The 20609-nt window shown below is 46.2% G+C and overlaps 1 protein-coding gene across 5 annotated transcripts in view; it reads left to right on the top strand.

The window, feature by feature from the left end:
- The window catches only part of DGKG (diacylglycerol kinase gamma), a 128119-nt gene that overhangs the window by 24759 nt on the left and 82751 nt on the right, over positions 1–20609 (top strand). For all 5 annotated transcript variants that reach the window (XM_060010983.1, XM_069540643.1, XM_060010980.1 and 2 more), the window contains exons 10-11: positions 657–817; positions 8493–8557. In XM_060010983.1, coding sequence (XP_059866966.1) covers positions 657–817; positions 8493–8557 — 226 coding nt within the window. The remainder of the gene's footprint in view (positions 1–656; positions 818–8492; positions 8558–20609) is intronic.

Here is a 20609-nt window from a genome sequence, read left to right on the forward strand (position 1 = left end):
GCCCGATGGATCCCTCCATCTTCAAAGCTGGCAGAAGAGAATCCCCCTTAATTCCAATCCCTCTCAAGTTTCAAATCTGTTTCTTAAGGGAAAGCCCAGTCTTTCTGAGGACGCACCTGATTAGGTCAGATCCACTCAGGATAATTTCACTTTCTTGAAGTCAGCTGTGCCATGTAATATACCAAATGATGACCTTGGCTACCCCATCTTATCCACAGGTCCTGGGGGTTTGCTGGGTATATATACCCCGGGGGCAGGAAATGTGGGGACCGTCTTAAAATTCTGCCTACGGTGCTGTCCATCTCCATCATGACACAGTCCTGGAACAGATCCTTAGTTCTCCCATGTGCAGCTTCCCAGCCATCCAGCCCACCAATTCCCCAGGGCTCACTTCAGCTACACAGGCCTGCCCATCTTTGGCCAGCACCCAGCCCTACCCCTGTTACTCTGGCTTCCAGATCACCCCAGCTTCTTTCTAATACTCCATATTGTCCTCTCCTTCTCTGTGGCCCAGGGAACCCGAGTGCCTCTGGCCCACAGACACACTGGGGAGTCTCCTGGCCCCAGATGCCCAAGGGGTTCCCTGCCCTGACTGTTGCATCAGCAACAACTTAGCCTTTCTGCTCTGGGGGTAAATGCAGTGCTGTGCTCCACAGGTTATGAAGGGGGCAGCCTGACAAAAATCCTGAAGGACATTGAGCAGAGCCCCTTGGTGATGCTGGACCGCTGGCATCTGGAAGTCATCCCCAGAGAGGAGGTGGAGAATGGGGACCAGGTCCCGTACAACATCATGAACAACTACTTCTCCATCGGCGTGGTGAGTTGGCCAGGGATGGCTTTTCTGAACGGGAGACAAGTGCCCGGGTGGGCAGGAAGGGTTCTAGTCTTCCACTGTCCCTTCTGGGTCCCTATTCTTTACCTATCCCGGCTGCCCCCAGCCTCGACTCAGGTCCAGGCCTCCTTGCATCTGGCCTGGGCATGGACATCCTTATCGTACCAAGCCCCGCCCATGATTATGGAGGAAGCTCCTGCCCGTGTCATTCAAAAGACAGCACATTTTTCAAAAGACCTATTTACCCTTTGGATAATTTGAAGTAGTTAAAGAAAAGCGACACCAAGAAATAAGCAAGGGCTGAGGTCAGAAGGAGACTCTCAGGTGAGCTTCCGGAGTTGGAAATTCTGATCCTCCAGGGAAGACGTTGTCTCAAGCTGGCTCTACTGGCTTAGCTCTCAGAATTCCATCTCTCCTGTTCTCTCCCCTCATCCCAGCCCCACTCCCCACAGTCCAAGTGCTCATAAGCCTCTGGGGCATCTCCTCCTGGCTGACCCCTCAGGCTGAGCTCTGTGTTCCCCCTGGTGCTCCCACAGCCCTCTGTGCTCACCTCTGCCTTAGATTGAAGGGGTTGTTTTATTGTGCCTGTCTCAGTCCTCCTGAAACACACACACACGCACGTACACACGCACGCACCCATACACGTACACACACAGACACACAGACGGTAGAAGGACAGCACCACGTTCCTCTTTCTCCCCTAGCTCCCATCACGTGTAGCACAGCTCAGTTGGTTTGTTTTGTTGAACTCAGCTTCTGGTCCAAAGTGCATGGGGTGGACACTGCTGCCCAAACTGTTGGGGACAGCACTGGGGAGAAAAGTTATCGATCATTTCCATAAATAGAACTGGGGTTTGGGAGGAAGGTGAAACAAAGATACTAGCATTTATTGAGCACCTACTGTGTGCTCTCCATGGTGCTACACTTTAGTCCTCACAGCAGTCCTGCAGGTATTATTGTCCCCACCATCCGCATGTTACAGATGAAGCCTCAGGACACCGGGCGAGGAAGTGCACACACACTGTACCTTGCTCCGAAGCCAGGTTCCTTCCTCTCTGCTTCCCTGTCTTGGGAATTATGCTGCCCAGTTTCATACGCACATAAGCTCCTCCAGACCAAGACTGTGTGATCATCTCAATCATAACCTGTGACTCTTTTGCAAATGTTGGTGGTTTAAAAAAAGGAAAGAAAAAGAGAAATGATAGGTAGCTTGAGGGAAGAGCAGGGTTAAGGAAAGGGTTTTGTTTTTTAATAAGAAAACTAAAAGGAGAACCGTGAAAGAGAAAAGGAATAATAATAATACCTTATATTTATGGGATTTAAAATTTACCATATTCACAGATATTTTGATTCTTATGATTACACTGGAGGGCAGTACTACCTCCGCTCTGTAAGTGAGGAAATAGAGGATTAGACTAAGGGATTTGCCTTCATTTTCTGACTCCGAATGCCGCCCTCTTTTTCTATTACTAAAACAGAAGAGAGAGGCATTGCTGGACCCGTGATCAGGCTCTGAGAGGATGGGGGCGCTGCACGAGAAACATATTCAGGAGTCTCTGCTGTCCTGATATGGTTTATCTCCCCAGCTCCCCTGCCCTCATGGGGGAAGACGTCTTTCCCTAGCACCCTCCAGCTCCTCCCCCAGTGACCTAGGCAGACCTCTCCCTCCTTTTCTTGGCTCAAAAGCCCCTCTCCTTTGGGACCACCTGCTCAGGGTCCACTTCACGCAGTCTTCAGCTTCTGCAAATCAGACTTGACTGACAGGTCTGGTGTTCGGGGGGTCAGAGGACTTCTGGAGCACGGGCTTCCCATCTTTACAGTGTGACAGAAACTCGTGTCCTTTTTCCTAAACCAGAGGATAACTTGCTGACGTGTACTGAGTACCTAATGCACACCAGGCACAGTGTCCCTATTGGTGGGTACAGCCCTTGCCCTTTTACATTTTGTAAGAAGGATCTGTAGCTTAGAAAGATAGAGACCAGTCCAAGCTGGTGAGTGACAGAGGCGGGAATCACTAGAGTTCCAGTGCCCACCTAGCTATGGACCCTGAGCCATGCAGCCTCTGCACAGCCCTCCATCTCCATGCTGCCGAATGCAGCAGCATTGAGTGGGGAGGCGGGCCTTAAAATCTAGTGCGTGATGGCTCGCCTATACCCCACCTGTACCCTTGGTCAGAAATGCAGATTCCAGCCCCGTGACAGATCCTGATTCATATTGATTCAGTTGGTCCGGGCAAGGTCTGGGAATTTGCATTTTTAACAAGCCCCTGAATAATTCTGATGCAGACAGTCCCAATCAGGTCCTCCGTGAGTGAAGACAACCCGTTAGAACAGAGAAGGATGGTCAAAGGAAGTGGTTCTTCACAGGAGCAGAACCCAGATCTGAAGTAGGTGACAGAGAGAAAAGATAGAAAGGAGGGGAAAGCAGCACCTGTAAGCCACGGGCCAGAAGTGAAAGCTGAGCCGCAAGACTGGGTGATCTGCCTGGGAGCTTCCAGATGGCAGGTTACACCCACGGCTGCCTTCAGAGTCCTCAGCTGCAAGTCTTTCTTAACATGCCCAGCTCTGGCTGCCAGAAAAAACAGGATTCCTAAGGCCTTCCCGTCCATCTGTGCCGAGCGCCATATGCAAAAAATGACATTCACTTGGTATTGCTGACCAAATGGATGACCATGCCGAAAAGGAAGATACAGCTTCCCCTCAACTAGATAACCAAGCCCTAACCCCAAAAGCCAAAACTGAGTGTGGTTTTAATTCATTCTTACAAATAAGACGGAAGTGGGTGGGGGGATGGGAGGGAGGGAGGGAGGAAAAGAAGGAAAGAATACAGACTAATTGTCCCCCAAGGAAATGCATAGAGGGACTTCCCTGGCAGTCCAGTGATTAAGACTCCACGCTTCCACTTCAGGAGGCTCGGGTTCTATCCCTGGTCGGGGAACTAAGATATCCCGCATGCTGCGTGGTTCAGCAAAAAAAAAAAAAAAAAAGGAAATGCATAGGAACAGATTCTCCATTTCTTTCAGCGGTCAAGATATTTATTTGCCCTGGGCTGACCTATAATAATCCAATCGGTTCATCTTTCAAATTATGAAGAACTTCACAAAATCTTTGTTTTTTTTCATATACCTTTAGCTTGTGCGTGTTTAATATTTTATTGCAAAGCAGTGAAGAACCAGGATTGTTTTTATCTCACTGGTGTACCCTTAGCCTTGTCTCAATAAAATGCTTGCAGGGTTTGTGTGCTCACTCTTTAAAAGCTGGAAAGGGAAATTCTTGAGAAAACAAGTAGCCAACATGTAACCCTAAGAGAATCTGGGGCTGACATTTGCAGAAGCTCTTGCTCCCTATTTGACTTCCCAAACTTTGTAAGAGGAGAAGTAGTATGTAAACCAACCCCCAGTTTGACTTCCTTAAGATGATTAGAGTCGGACTCCTTTGGCAAAGAGAGCTGCAGTCTTCGCCTCTTTTGGAGGACCTGGAATATCTTACTGATATCCAATGTCTGCTGCCCTGCACTTGTAAAGGTGGTGACAGTGACCGCTGCCATGGTGTCCCTAGGTGGTAAAGAATTCACCCTGATGAGTTCACTCACTCCTCTTGGTGCCAATAGAACCCATTTAATAGATGGAGGGATAAGCAGGGCAGACTCCTACCCTAATGAGAGAGTGACAAGGGCCTCACTGTCACCACATTCCCATCACCCACAAGACACGCCAGCTCCCCGCCAACGAAGAGCAGAGATTGTTGGCCTTCTCAGCCCTGAGACCTGATAACACCCACTGGCAGGAGGTTTTAAACGCAGTCATTCAGGACGCTACTTCCTCTGACTTCTCTGGCCTCCTCATCCCTGCTCTTTATTTTTGGATTTGCAGAAATGTCAGGATGGCCAGGTATCAGTGACAGGAAGTTTGGGACTGCAAAATAATTCCTGTGGTATATGTAATTCTGAACACCTCAAAGGCTCTGCTTTCACTGAGCCTTAACGGGAGGAGTAAACAGCTAATCCCTTGAGTCAATGAAATCTATTTCTGATGCTAGGGGAACCCAGGGGCCAAGGAGAGGCCAGAGTCATTACACTAACCCACACATCATCTTCTACCTGACATTCTGTACTTATTAGACTTTAAGTTTCCACAATGGTAGACCCATTAGGGAATTTGTCAGAAAGTCATCATTTCCCTGTAGCTTTTAAATTCCTTCAGCCTCATGTTCTTGTCTGTCACCTATGAGAGCCAGGAAGGTACTTGAACAATGGGCCGGGCCCCACTGAGAGGTGTCTTGGACAAGGGGTCTACACTCTTTTTCATTCCCCAATCTGCTGTCATTTTTCAGAACAAGCCAAATTCCAAATAATGTGTCTTATTGTGTCCTTTCTGTTTTTTTTTTTTATCTCCATAGATTGCCAAAGTGACTTAGACCTACACTGTCCAATATGGTAGCCATTAGCCACATGTGGCTATTGTGTACCTGACATGAGGTTACTCTAAGTTGAGAGATGCTATAAGTATAAAGTACACATCAAATTTCAAAAATGTAGTCTGAATGAATTTTAAATATCTCAGTGATTTTTAGATTAACTACATGTTGTAGTGATAATATTTGTGAATTGAAATGTATTATTAAAATTAATTCCATCTGTTTCTTTTCACTTTTTTTTTTTTTTTGCGGTACGTGGGCCTCTCACTGCTGTGGCCTCTCCCGTTGCGGAGCACGGGCTCCAGACGCGCAGGCTCAGCGGCCACGGCTCACGGGCCCAGCCGCTCCGCGGCATGTGGGATCCTCCCGGACTGGGGCACAAACCCGTGTCCCCTGCATCGGCAGGTGGACTCCCAACCACTGCGCCACCAGGGAAGCCCTCTTTTCACTTTTTTAATGTGGCTACTAAAATTTTTTAAATTTATTTCTATTGGACGGGACTGGCCTAGACATCCAAATAGCTCAGAGTCCAAATGACTACTGCTTATATTTGGAAGGGGCACAGGAATCTTTTGTCCAACTCTGCACTTGGGAATTTTAGTTCAGGAAAGAGTAGCCATGTGTCCATACTGCTTTTATCTCCTTTTCACCCCACACCTCATAGAAAGGACCCTGGAGAATGAGGCCATCAGAAATGGGGGTGCAATTCCCACCTCCACCCCCACCATCCGAACAGAAGTCTCATTTTGCTGGAATTATTACAAGAAAGGGTTGGAACCATGGTAGCACTGGTTTCTAAAATTTAAATGAAGTCACTACTGAATGTACGTACAGCCAGCTCAGGGCCTGGCACAGAGAAGCCCAGAAGAGGAGGGAGGTGAATCTTGCCTCTCTTTTTCAGCCCCAGGTAGAGAACCATGGTCAGAGTCTTTACCAGCATCGTCTTTTCAAAACCGAACAGCAAAGGACCTGCTCGACTCCCTCTGACCACTTTGTGTATTTACCACAGGATTACATTGTCAAATTAGGAACCACATGCTTAACTAGTAATATTGTAAAGGCTGGTCTTTGTGAAAAGAAGCTTTGCAAAACCTAGTTATGAAAAAGAAAAAAAAAAACAAGGATAATCGGAACTACACAGAGGACAGGGGCCTGTGCACATATCCCAGGGAATTAAAAAACCAGGAGCCAGTCATAACAGCGTTGGGGGCAGGGGATAGTGAAATACAGATCGTGCCAGGCAACATGTGATTGCTTTCTTCTTTTCTTTCTTCTTTCTTTTTTCCTGACAGAAGAAAATTAGTGCTTCAAAAGAACACAAGTAGATGGAATGTTTTCTTGAATTCTAAAGAAGCATTTGACAGATGTCACATGAATCTTATTCAGAGTGTTCACGAAACTTGCTCAGAGGAGGGAACTGGGGGCATGAAGTGCTCCTGCCTGGAGAAGCTGTGCAGGCTGGATAGGCCCAGAGGACAGAGGCCCCCCCCAGGGTGTTGCATCTCTCCCACCGTTGTCCACAGGGGTGCCTAAACTTCAACTCTTGATGTGTCTTAAAAAACTAACAAAGAAATCAATAACTAGAGTTTAAATGTTAAATTACCGATACATTGTTTCAGCAAAGAATGTTTGCCAACCATAAAATAAGCCCACATCCTTGACTTGCCCTGTCCGCCTTTCAACAGGGCCTGCTAGCTGGGTTTACTTCTCTGCCAAGTGCAAATATTACAAAAGCTCCTCTTTGCCCCCAACTCGCTTCTGGATTTTCTGTCCCCACCCTTAGCCTGTATTTTACTCCCCACACACAGCACATGCTCAAAATAAGCTTCTGCACTGAGCTACACCTCCTGATGTTAAAAAAAATTATTTTTTCAGAAATTTTCTTTTGTCGGATTTCCATATCAAGAAAAGAAATTAATATGCACTAGCTGAAAATTCACTGTGTGGAATTTGAGTTTTCTTTTAGCTACACAGTCCAGTAAATGAGTTTCTGTATCTTTTTTTCCCTGCACGAATCTGAATCAGCTCCCTTGTTCTGTCTCCACTCCCCCCACCCCCTCCCCTCCCACCCTCCCCCACACCCTCCCATCCCCTCTCACCCCCTCTCCTCCCACCCTCCCCCACCACCCCCCACCATTCCTAGTTCAATTAGCCTGTTTATTTCTAAAACCCACCACCTGTGCCCCCCCCAGATGTGCTGGGGGGAGGCCTGAGCGGCGAAGGCGGGGCGTAGCACATTCTTTTGCTGGAAAAGGAGACCATTAACAAGGGCAGAGGACCAAATTTGAGGAAGAAAGATGAGTTCAGTTTTAGGACTGAAATTCAGGTTTGGTTCTAGAGTGATACACTGTGGAGACATCAGCAGCTACATGCTAGTAACAACTATGAGAACTCAAGATGGCCCGTGGCATGGAGTGTAGGCTGCAGAATGGGCTCAGGGCTGTGAAGTTCTGCTCCGAGCATGGAGAGCCCGGAAGCATGGTGACGTGAGAACTATCCTAACTGTGAGTTCTGAGGAGCAGGTGGCCAAAGTGCAGCAAAGGAATGTGCTAATAGGAGGACAGCAAAGTGTCCGTAGAATGTGATAATGAGACTCTTACTGACCTTGGGGAGAGTTGTTTCCATGGAGTGATCAAGAGGCAGAAGTCAGAAGTTTAAATATATTTTTAATTATCTGCTAAGCCTGTTATCCAATGCTACCAATTCTGTCTACTGATAGGGATGATTAAGAGTTAATATATAACAGCATCTACCAACATCAGTTTTCTGGTTTAGAGAGTTATGTAAGATGTTATCACTGGGGGGAGCTGGGTGAAAGGGACACAGGGACTCTCGGTACTATTTTTGCAGCTTCTTATGAATATTCCAGAATACAAAGTGTTTTTTTAAAGAGTGACTAGGGTGAGGCATTTCCAAACACTCACACTCAGCCCCACGTGGGCTTCTGCGTTCTTACTGCTCACAGACCCAGACACACGCTCCCTGCCCCCAAAGGGCAGCCGCGTCCCCTTTCGCTCTCCCTGAACTCGGGCGGGTAGAGGGTGAACATTGCAGACTATAACAGGATGGGGGGCACTGGCCCCTAACCTTGGACGTGGTGTCCAGCCTCTATGGGGGCCTCCCTGGTCTCCCCTGTGAGATCTGGGGGATTTCGGTGAGAGAGTGTGCTCGCTTCCCTTCCTTCCACGTTATGCAGGGTCAGGACCACTAACCAGGGATCTGCTTTCTGTCCCTTTGCCTTTCAGGATGCTTCCATCGCACACAGATTCCACGTGATGAGAGAGAAACACCCTGAAAAGTTCAACAGCAGGTAAGAAGGCCCAGCGGGTGTAGCCGGGGCTGCACTGCCCACCTGCCCTGCCTGCGCGGCCACCGGTCCCAGGCCTCCACCTGCTCTCACCGAAATGTTCTCGCCTGGCTGCCCAGTGCTTTTCCTGCCACGTTGCCGGAAGGAGGGCTTCCATTTCCAAGAAGAAAGCAATGTCAGAAACCTGTCGCAGTCTGGTGGCCTTTCCCCTCGCAGAGGGTGGTGTGCAGAGGGAGGGCCTGGGGCCAGGAGGGAGGGCGTGGTGCGCCCGCTTTGGGGAGTGGGGGTCTGCGCTTGACTAACTGGATCCCCCTCGTGGGGCGCGCCGCTTTCTCAAAACCAACTGCTCCCAGCCCCAGTCCCTTGACTCCTCGGGTGAGGGGCTGGCAGGGGTCAGAGGCCTCAGCTTCCCCTCGTTGCAAAGAGGAGGGGGTGGCGGCTCGCGTCCCGGGCCGAGCGGGCCGAGAGGGCGGCGCCTCCGCCTCCGCCTTCCCTGCCGGCAGAGGGCAGCAGAGGGAGGCCCTGCAGAGGCGGGGAGCCCACTCGAGCCCAGCCTCAGCCCGCGCACCTGGGAAGGCAGGCTGTGAGGTCCAAAAACCAAGCAGAAGAGAAAACCAGATCATTTGCAAAGTCAAACCATTCTGCCGGCGGGTAGCATATGGCCACCCTGGGATTGCTCAGTTACCTTTCTCCCTTCCTCCTTGTCCTCTTCTCGGTGGTTAATTTGCGTTCTTTCTCTTCCCTTTTTGTTGGACCTTATCTAAGTGACCACTTGATCCCACCCCACCCTCAGGCAGGTGGGGAGGAGAGGGGGTATTAATTTGGGCTCAGTTTGAGTCTAAGAGACTTGACTTTATTTAGCCCACCAAGCAGCAGTCCAGTGTTACCCGCACACGTTCATTTAAAGCCAGGCACTCCCACAGACCTCCATCATTTTCATCCCTCCTCGTCTCCCCGGACCCCATGGCTGGGAGGTTAACCAAGAATCAGAAAGTCTTTTTCGGGATCAGAAACTGAACATAATGAAGCTACTTTGACTTCAGGAAAAGTGATCTGTGGAGTCTAATAGCTGAGCTAACCTTATTCGAATGTACTTTCTCTCACACACACCAAGTCAGTTCACAGAACACTATTAACATGTATGTTTTCAGCCCCTACTCCTATTATAATCATAAACTTACAGATCAACTGATGCTCTTCTCACAGTCTTTTTCACTCTAATATATATACCAAAAAAATCACTTTAAAAAAATACTTCTCTTCCATCCATTCCAGACTTTTAAGGTCCTCTTTTTACACAGGTACCATTATGCATACTCATGCATACATGCTTGATAAGATGCCAAATGTTTGTGAAATCCATGGGGGGTTCTGTTCATTCATTCAATGAATGTATCTTTTGAAAACAGTACCAGGCACTGTTGTATGGGTGTTTTGGATAGACATGTGTAGGGGGCTCACAGTGCAGGTGTGGAGACAGACTGGAAAGCAGCATTGCAGAGTGATCTGTGTTAAACGATATGAATCAAGGTGACATAAAGCAATGGCATGGAATTTGATGTGGAGGGTCTTCCAACTAGAGAGATGCCTGAACCAAGACACAGAAAACAAGTAACTACTTTCCAGGTTGACAGAAAGAGAAGGTCAACCCAGCGAGAAGGAACCAAATGTACCAGAAGATCCAAAGGAGTGATGGAAAACAGCCTGCTTGGGCAAGAGCAAGCTATTCAGTGTGGTCTGTTGTGTGGTCTCCTTTAGTGGAAAGAAGCAAAACCTCCGCAGTTTGTAGAGAGCAAGGAAGCAGAAGGAGGGAAGAATTTCTCCATACTGCAAAAATCAATAGACAGGTCAACGTATGACATAAATAGAGCAATCATCAATTATCCACATGATTAAGTACAGTTAGAAAGATACCTCTGTCAGAAAAAAAGTTGTAACTTCATTTCAACCCAAGTATGAACAGTTTCACTGTGATCTGAATGACTGCTTTTCCTCCCCCACGTCCCAGTTTCCATCAACAAGACTACTCTTTGCAGTTAGGTGTGTATCTTACTCTTCACCTGGTTGAGGTCAAGGTCATGTGGTCACCTAAGGATGCCAGACACAGGGATTTGCATGTAAATCCACGTGCCTACTAACAAGTGAAGATGTAGTGGCGTAGACGTAGGCCCTGTTTCACAAGGTCCCAGAACACTTCCTGTTAAGAACTTTTGAGTCCATGCTGCTTCTACCCTGCCTGCTTGCTCATGTTGAAAATACCCAGGAATGCACAGTTTGTCCACTGAGAGGCAGGCGAGCAGCCATGTTTTTCCAGGATTCCTTATTTAGCTTTGGAGATGGTTTTAAATAGGCAGGTGGTTGTTGCCATGGTTACCCCATTACACCAGCAGCTAAATTTAGGAAGGGCCACAAGGGATAGGAAGAAAGCTTGATACGGGGATTTGGAAATGTAAATGATATTATCAAACAAGGTTTCAGTTTTACTCAGCTAAACTTAGTTTTTCCAAAGAGTAGTCACTGCTTGGCTGGATGCCCTTACTGTTAATGCCTGGGACTAGGCCCTCAGGGATAACCCTGAGGTTAAATCTAGGGAGTTGTAACTGTTTTGTTTTGCTTTGTTTTGAACAAGCAAATGTGACTAGTCAGGGCTAGAATTTATCAGGAAACTTGAATCTTTTGCGTTGCTCATTCGGTTTTCTGGGCTATTCTAACAAGAATTCTTAACCTAGGTACAAGGGCTGCAGGAGGCCTGAAGACACCTTGGAATTGTATGTAAGATATTGAGTACATTTTTCTGGAGAGAATGTCCGTAACTATCAGAAGGTTCTTGAAGGGACCCATGACCGCTCAAACTGTTAAAACTAACAGTTCTGAGCCCTCTTTGAGTCCTAAGAGGCATCAAATTATGACTCAACTGTTGGGGTTTCAGGAAATTCTTCCCCCAGTGGCCTCTCGACATAGGTTGTTTGTTGGCAAGGAAGGTGGTTGGTTGCACACAACTGGTGTTCCCTGTGGAATCGTTTTGTTCATGGAGTAAGAACCAGGCCCAAGGATGCTGGATGATGAGCCGGGTGTGATGTCAAGTATTAGAAGACCTTTAATGGCAGGGATAGGGCTATATTGAGTTCCTTCTGCTTCCTAATCGTTAACAGGCTAATTACTAATTGCTAACTTAGGAATGTTATGAAATTTATCATCTCATTGTTGGCATAAACAAAAGAGAGATTTAATTCACCTGAGATTATATAATGTGTTATTAAGGGTAATTAAGACATGGTTCCTGCCTTCAGGGAATTCATAGTCTAGCAAAGAAAAAATAAGCCTCAAATATTTTTTACAAAATGATTTTCACATACAAAGAGGCTACATGTTGTAGGTCATAGAGTATACAGGAAGCTGTATAGTATAAGACACTTATTAATGGTCGTATCCTAACATCACTTGTAAATGAATCGTTTAGAGTGCAGAAATTGTGTTGTAAGGGAACCAAACTAAGAACTGTTATTTTTTGAGCTCCTACTACATGCCAGGTGATAAACTAGTTATTTTAAATACATTAGAATATTTGAATCCCCAAACTGCCCTACAAGGTAAATACTAACATTCCCATTTTACAGATAACGGAACTGAGGCTGGGAGAAGCCAAGTCACCCGGCCGAGGTCATACATCTTTTTAAGCAGTGGGGCTGATCTGATTTAAGCTAGCTTCTAATTCTAGAGTTCAAACTCTGTTCTCTGCACTTGCTATCTTCCGTGGATTGCATCAAGCAAACACCAATTGTATATTAAACATTCTGGTGGGTACTTGATACATGATCCCACCCAGTGCTTCCAATGACATGCAAGGGTAAATGCTACTGTCCCCATTTTAGAGATGAAGAAATTGAGGCTGAGGAAGGTGGAGCTATTATCAGTTGGATCCACTTTTACGGATGGTCTCCATGTGGAAGTGCCTCCTGAGTTCCAGAGAGGGACCGCAGCTATCCCACCACTCTTACCTTGTGCGGTGGGACTCTTCTCCCTATCTCAGTGTCCACAGCAAGGAGCACGACTGACTACATGACTTGCGTGGCCCAGTGCAAAGTGAAGTGTGGGGCACCTTGCTCAAAAATCATTAAGAATTTCAAGTCAGTGACAGCAGAGCATTAAACCAACCACAGGGCCCTTCTCAGTGTGGGTTCCCATACGGCTATACAGATCTCACAGCTATGAACTGGTCTGATCAAGGAGAGAGGAGATCAAAAAATGAAGACACATTTGCCAGGGCTCACAGAGTGGGGAGTTGGCAATAAAGGTAAAAGAATGGAGGAAAGAGGGTTTCAGTTAGGGGAGGAGGGGGACGGATTATCAGTCCCTCAAACAGGCGGTAGTCAGAATTAGCAGAGGAGCCAGCAGTGTCTTCCAGGTATCCAAGAACCAGTCCCCTACAAAGTTTCTGGACTCACTCTCTGTGAAGCGTTTTGTATGTATGGGACAGATACATATAAGCTACCTAATTCCGATGTCACTGTCAGTGAGTATCCAGAAAGAGAAGTCTAACTATGGAATTTTTTCACTGTTGCTCAGAAACTCAGAGCACTTGAGGAATGTGGTATTCCAAACCTGCTGAGTGCCATCCACTTGAATATGTCCCTCAGCAGTTTAGGCTGAAGCAAGATATTTCCTGTTAGGTCCTTGAAAGGGACCGAAAACAGAGCTTCATTCCTACCAGAAGCTGACCACCTTTCCCAAAAGCCCTTGAGTAATGAGCGGGCTGTGGAGTGTTCACTTTCTTGGAGCCAGGCCCGTGGAGTAGCTGATGAGGGGTTCCCCAGAAGCCCTAATGAAGCCTGAGTCCTGAAGAGGCTGGCAATACATCTTGCAAATAACTAAGCCCTTAATAGGTATTTATAGAATGAGGCAGCAGGGTATAGTCTAAGTTGGCATCAGAACTTGGCCCTGCCACTCACTAGCTATGTGACCTTGCGCAAGTTACTTAATCTCTTTAATCCTTTGCTTCCTCCCCTGAATCTTACACGGTTGCTATAAGTATTTAATGAGATAATGTGTAAGTGCATGGCACATAGTAGGTTCTTAGTAAATATTTGTTGTTGCATATTATTGAATGACAGGCATGAGGAAAGCATTGCCTTAAATTTGCCAGTAAGGCATTGACAATAAAAGGCTTTTCTGGTGGAGTGGCAAGTGGGATTCAGTTATTAGAGTCTTGGCTTCATTGACATGGCCCTTGACCTGAAAAGTTGGAGGAGACTCCAGCTGTGATACACTGAATCTGTCCAGATCCTCTTAGGGGGCGGGAAGATAGCACCAATTAGCCAGGATTGGATTGGATTCTACAGACTGGAGCTGTAGAAAAAATTCCCTTCATTGGCTCCATGGGTGTCCAAGAGGCAGAGATTCGGGGTCTGAAGACCAGGGAATTTAAGTCCAAATGCCAGTTTCAGGCTAGAGGCAGGATCGAGGTAGGGGTCGCAGACCCCTGTTGACATTATAACTGGAGGAACAGGGTGGGAGTGAGTAAGAGGGAGTTGCAGGACAGGTGCCATGCGCTCCATGGAAAATCTGGGCTTACCAGCTGGGGCCATGGAGTGCACAGTTGGTGGGTAGGCGGGTGGCCCAGGGCAGTCAGACACTGGAGGTGTGATTCCCCTTCCTTTGCTGATGCTCGCTCTCCCCTCACCCTCCGAGCATCTCTTCTCCCACTTTAGATGGACACAGAGATGTTCTGTGGGAGGCAAAGTAGAAGCCAGCAGAGCTCAAGCCATACAATTCTGGAAGCAAAAAGGCCTCCTCTCTTGAATACCTGTAGCACGCTCTGCAATCACAAGCACAAACCGTATCACCATTTACTTAAGATGTTCTTTTTGTATCTAAAAACGAGACCATTCTACGCTATTTTTTCCAGGAGCCCTGTGAGGGAGCCCAGTGTTACGGCCCAGATTTTTGACTTTCCCAGAGCATACATGTACAGCAGCAGCAGATACATCAGGGTTAAAATCTTCATTCTGTGCCTGAATTGGGTTTGCTTCTTCTTATCTAATACTCAGCAGCCCAAGAAAGACCTGCCCTAGGTAGGACTCAGAAGTCCAGACTGTCTGCACCTGCTTGCTTCAATATATCAAACTATGTTTTTTCAAACATGTAGGATTCAGAAAAGCCCCAAGTGAAGTTGATTATGGCATTTTCTGTTTTTATTCTTACTCCCGTATGTATTTATAAAGGAAATGCAAACCTTATGCTTTGTGTTCAAGTACCTTCAAGTCTTCAAGTCAGGTCCGACAGAACCACTTACTTAATTAGTCGAATGTTTCTATACGAGCCCACAAAAATGTTTTATCCCCCATCCCTCCTAGAGAGAGAGGCAGCTAGTGAAATGAATGAAGTATGGGTTCGTGTTTTTTTCACCAGGCGTTCATCATTACGCAACTGCTGAAGACCAGGGTTTTTTTGGCTGTCTTATTTGTTTACAGTCAGCCCTTGATTATTTGCAGGAACGAGGGAACAGCAACATAGATCATTTAAAGCTGTGGATGGTCAGAGATTTGGGGAGGCTGTTGTTAATCTTTGTGTGCAGGTCTCTGCTCTGAAGATTCACAGTATTTTAAATGATATGAAGTCACGTGAACTCTGAACATTTCCTTCATTTTCCCCCTGGCTCCCCAGTCCATGTTGGAACAGACAGCACAACTTCTCAGACTGGTACACACGAGCAGCCTATGATATCTCAAGGCTCCTTACAAAGTTGCTTGTTTGCCAGAACAGTTCCTTACTGTAGCTTAACAGGCCTTTTCTTCTAGCCCCCGCCAGGCTGGAACATATCCTGCCAGGTATGATTCATGTCAACGAAGAGTGGAATCAGTTTGTGATGATATCAGAAGGAACTTGAAAGCCAGCTTTGTTTTCAAGTCTTTAGGCCAGATATTCCAAAAGTTATCAGTATTTATTGATTGATTGCTCTCTAGAAATATTTCCATCAAAGAGCTCAAGATATAGCATAGGATGAAGTTCAGAAGTGGTAAGGTCAGCATGATAACCTCATGGAAGAAAATCAAAGTATACAAATTGACGGTAAGGTGGGAACTGGCTAGGTCCTCAAATGGGTGTTGACAGTCTGAATGCTTTCCAGAAGGGAGAGGTCAAGAAAGTGCTGGAATCTGAAACCATGTCTTATAAGGAAGGGCTAAATTGGGGATTGTTTCACCCAAAGAAGAGAGGACTTGGGAAGAAGTGATTATTGGCCTCAAATATTTTAAACGTGCTTCTCATAAAGGAGGAATTAGGTTATTTTGAGTGAAAAATCAATGGGAAAAGTGACTGGGTAGACCAATTTGAGCCCCATATAAGGGACATCAATTCTACCAGTTAAGGCCATCCTCAAGTGCAGGGGGCTAATGGTTAGGGGAACAGGTGTGGTGAGTTTTCACATGTTATGCCCAAGCAGGCGCTGGACAATCATTTTGGCGCTCCAGTGGAGCCAAGTGCCCAGGAGGATAGGTTCTGTCATCAGACAACCTGGATTCAGATTCTGGAGGTGCACTAACCACTTGTATGTGATCTTGACCAAGCTACTCTTCTAAACTTCAGTCTGCTCACCTGTAAAATTGGAATATAATACTATATTAGTTTCCTATGACTGCTGTAACATTACCGCAAACTAGCGGTTTAAAACAACACACATTTATTACATCACAGTTTTGGAGGGCAGAAGTCTGAAATAGGTCTCACTGGGCTAAAATCAAGGTCACATCAGGGTAGCATTCCTTTCTGGAGGCTCTAAGGGAGAATAAATTGCCTTGCCTTTTCCTGCATCTAGAGACTGACCACGTTCCTTGGCTCGTAGCCACCTTCTATCTTTAAAGCCAGCCATGGCCAGTTAAGTCTTTCTCACATTGCATCCCTCTTCCCCTTAAAGGATTCTTGTGATTACATTGGATTCACTCGGATAACCCAGGATAATCTCACCCCTCAAGGTCAGCTGACTGCCAGTTTAAATTCCAACTGCAACCTCAATTGCCCTTTGCCACGTAACGTAACATATTCATAGTCACAGGTTCCAGGGGTTAGAACATGGACATCTTCAGGATATCATTCCACCTACCACAAGTGCCTTACCTCGTAGAATTATTTTGAAGATCCAATGAAACAGTGCATTTAAAATGCTTGTTACAGAGGTTCGGCACGTCAATGCCAGCTATTATTATTACTAACATTCTTATTATTACAAAGACAGAACCCACATAGATAATAGTCATGTTAAATGACTCAGAAAAGCCCTTAAAACTATGAGATTTGGAAATTCTCTAAGAGGGACAGGTAAATATCTATTGGTCATAGGGTAGGAGTCATGAAAAAAACATGGCACTTTTTTCATTTATCTTGACAGAGTATCTTCAATAAAATAACAGTACAGGTATCATTATATAATTTAATAATATATCATATAGTATGATATAGTATATTTCAAAATCATTATAAATAATTTGTAAAGTTCAGAAAAGTTAAAGGAAAAACCAATCACTCATATTCCCATCACTCAAAAACATAATATTGCCATTTTTGTGCATTCCAGCAGTTTACTTGATATACGTATTTTAAAATAATTATGATAATATGTCCTTATAAAGTTTTATGTACTATTTTTTAAACAAATTTTCCTTATTCAAATAAAGGCTTGTTGTAGAAAAATAAATCCTATTGTACCCCCCCCAAAAAATAAACGTTATTAGCATTCTAATGTATTTTCCTTCAGCACTTTGCTGCACAATTTTATTTACTTAAGATCACACGGTATACACTGGGTTAAAACATTATTAACCCAGGGCTTCCCTGGTGGCGCAGTGGTTGAGAGTCCGCCTGCCGATGCAGTGGACACGGGTTCGTGCCCCGGTCCGGGAAGATCCCACATGCCGCGGAGCGGCTGGGCCCGAGAGCCATGGCCGCTGAGCCTGTGCGTCGCAACGGGAGAGGCCACAGCAGTGAGAGGCCCGTGTACCGCAAAACAAAACAAAACAAAACAAAACATTATTAACCCAGTAGCACTTACAGGTTATAAAAGACAAATGATATAAAGGAGCTGATTGGAGTGAGTTTATCTGCAGTGGGAGTTTTATTGTCTTTTCCAATTAAAAAAATTCCAGTGATTTTGTTCAGTTAATATGAGAGTTTTAAAGATGGTATTACTCAAGTCCCTTTGCAAATGAAATAACTACTTGATATGTTATGCAGTTCTACTTCTGTGGAGAGCAAATAAAAGGATATCATTCTCTCAAAAAAAAATAAATAAAAAGATATAATTCTCTTAGCACAGTTCCTGGTCCTGTACATAGTTTTGCTATATCTGAAAAAGACCAGTTTGTGTTTTATGTGACCATCAGAGATAGCAAGAATTACCATCTGGGCTGTGCAGTGGTGTAGTTTTTTAAGCATGCATGACTATCAGGCTGTATTGAAGTGCTCACGAAGGCGATAAGCCCAGTATAATCAGCATTGCTCCAACTCATACTAACAATAGGAGCCATCATTTATTGAATGCTTTCAAGAGTTTTATGTGTATTATTTTTAACTGGTACAACTCTCCAAGGAGCACATAAATATTATTGCTCCATTTTACAGATGAGAATATTGAGGCTCAGAGAGATTATACAACTTGCTCAAGAATGTACAACTAATTAGGGGAGTGGCTATTCAAACCTAGTCTGTCTGACTCCACAGCTTCCACTCGTCCCACTACACTTCCTGCCTCCGTGAATGCCCAGTTTGGTGCCCCATGACCAAAGACGCACTCAGGAAAGAGACAAGAGAAGAGCCACAGAGACAATTAACAAGGCCCATGAGAAAAAATTTTTTAAAAATCATTTTTCCTGGAGAGGAGAAGCAGAGAATGTGTTGGGAGCGGGCCTCAAGGGTGTGAAGGATTGACAACAGGAAATAGTGACCACACCTCCTTACTCTTCCTCTCAGCTCAGGAAAGAATGCGAGGGGAAGAATGTACTTCTAAAGTGAGGAATTGCCGTTTGGAATGGGAGGAAGAATCTCCTGGCTTGGAGACATATTAAAGGCTAAAATGAGTTATTGAGAGAAGTATTGTGGAATGTCTTGCAAGATTTCTAAAAACAGAAGACAGCCTCATTCATCTGGGCTGACAAACACATCATCTCCTCTGAGCCCAGGAGTGAGTCATTGTGCTACCAAATGGGAGCCCCTGCTTCCCACCCCACGAATGACCAGGGGTCCCCAAGAGACCTCTCACCCGCTTTATTCCTCAGTTCCCACTTGGGCCCCAAGATGACTGCTCCTCAGCAAGTCCTCAGCAGCCCCCTGGCCCATCCTGATGCGCTTCCCTCTCAGGCCCACCCTACCTGGAGCTGCTCGTGGCTTTTGTCCCGTTTCTGCCCCACGAGAATCTGCTGCCACAACCCACGTCCCATTTTATAGAATTTAAATGCCCCTGCTTTGCCTTCAGGGCCCTTTATAAAGTTCTCCTTCCCAAACATGGGGCCAGTCTTACTGTTTGCTTGCTCCATTATTCCCACCTTACCCCCAAGTGCCCTTAATTTCTCAGTCTAGGATGACATCTCTGGGACCTCATCATCACCTAGCACTTGTTTCAAAATGCACTCTAAAATATTCTGAAGAGTCCCTCCCTGCCCACCCCCAGCCCTGGCCTCTGCTTTTTCTTAGAATCCATCTACAAGGTTTTTTGTTTTTGTTTTTGTTTTTTTGCAGTACGCGGGCCTCTCACTGTTGTGGCCTCTCCCGTTGCGGAGCACAGGCTCCAGACGCGCAGGCCCAGCGGCCATGGCTCACAGGCCCATCCGCTCTGCGGCATGTGGGATCTTCCCGGACCGGGGCACGAACCCGTGTCTCCTGCATCGGCAGGTGGACTCTCAATCACTGCGCCACCAGGGAAGCCCATCTACAAGGTTTTTGACACATTTTTTCCTACTTTGATTTTTCCTCTTCTATAAGTCATCATTTTGGCACCAAACTCTCTCTACCTCGTTCACAAGCTTGCTCACTCAGAGCAGGGTCTGAACCCTTTGGGGATCCACTGACTTAAAACCAGAAGGGTGGTGCTGGCACATGCCCTCATTCAGCCAGAACGTATTGAGCATCTATTCTGTTAGCATGATGCTGGGGCCAAGAGGAAAGATGGATGACCACAGGCCCTACTTGCCGAAGTCCTTGGGCCTACTTGGGAAGATGAGCATATATAGAGGCTCTTAGCAACTGTATTCGTTTCCTAAGGTTGCCGTGACAAATTACCACTAACTGGGTAGCTTAAAACAACAGAAATTTCTCTCTCACAGTTCTGGAGGCTAGAAGTCTGAAATCAAGATGTCGGCAGGGTTGGTTCCTTCCCAGGCTCTGAGGGAGAATCTGTTCCATGCCTCTTCGCTTGCTTCTGGTGGTTGCCAGGAATTCTTGGCATTCCTGGACTTGTAGCTGCATCACTCCAATCTCTGCCTCTGTCTTCACATGGCTTTCTCCCTCTGTGTTTCTGTGTCTCTCTGTCCAAATTTCCCTCCTCTTATAAGGGCATCAGTCATTGGATTTGGCCCACTCTAATCCAGTAGGGCCTCCTCTTAACTTGATGACATCCGCAAAGACCCTATTTCCAAAAAGGTCACATGCTGAGGCACTGGGGGTTAGGACTTCAACAGATCTTCTTGGGGAACACAACTTAACTCCCAATACCAACCCTCCCTCAAACCCTCACAAAGGATGGAAAAACCATATAATATGGTGAGCTTTGTGTTAACAAGGGGACATGAATAATGAATGGGAGCACCTAACTGAGAAAGTGGGATGAGACTACAGAAAGAAGGTTACATTTGAGCGTGAGCTTGAGAGAGAATGGGGACTCATGAGGACAGGAACTGGGTGTGTGCTAGGAGGGAAGCAGGCTGGGCCAAGGGCAGAAGTGTGAGAAGACGGGAACACAAGAGGAAAGGAGGGTGGCTCTGAGGTGAGGTGGAAGGCAGCTACAGCAGGGTCTCGGTGCTCTGCACAGGAGTTTGCACTTTATCCTGTAGGTGAGCGGGTAGATGGTGAG

The sequence above is a fragment of the Delphinus delphis genome, chromosome 4 (genome assembly GCF_949987515.2).
Source record: "Delphinus delphis chromosome 4, mDelDel1.2, whole genome shotgun sequence".
NCBI lineage: Eukaryota > Metazoa > Chordata > Mammalia > Artiodactyla > Delphinidae > Delphinus > Delphinus delphis.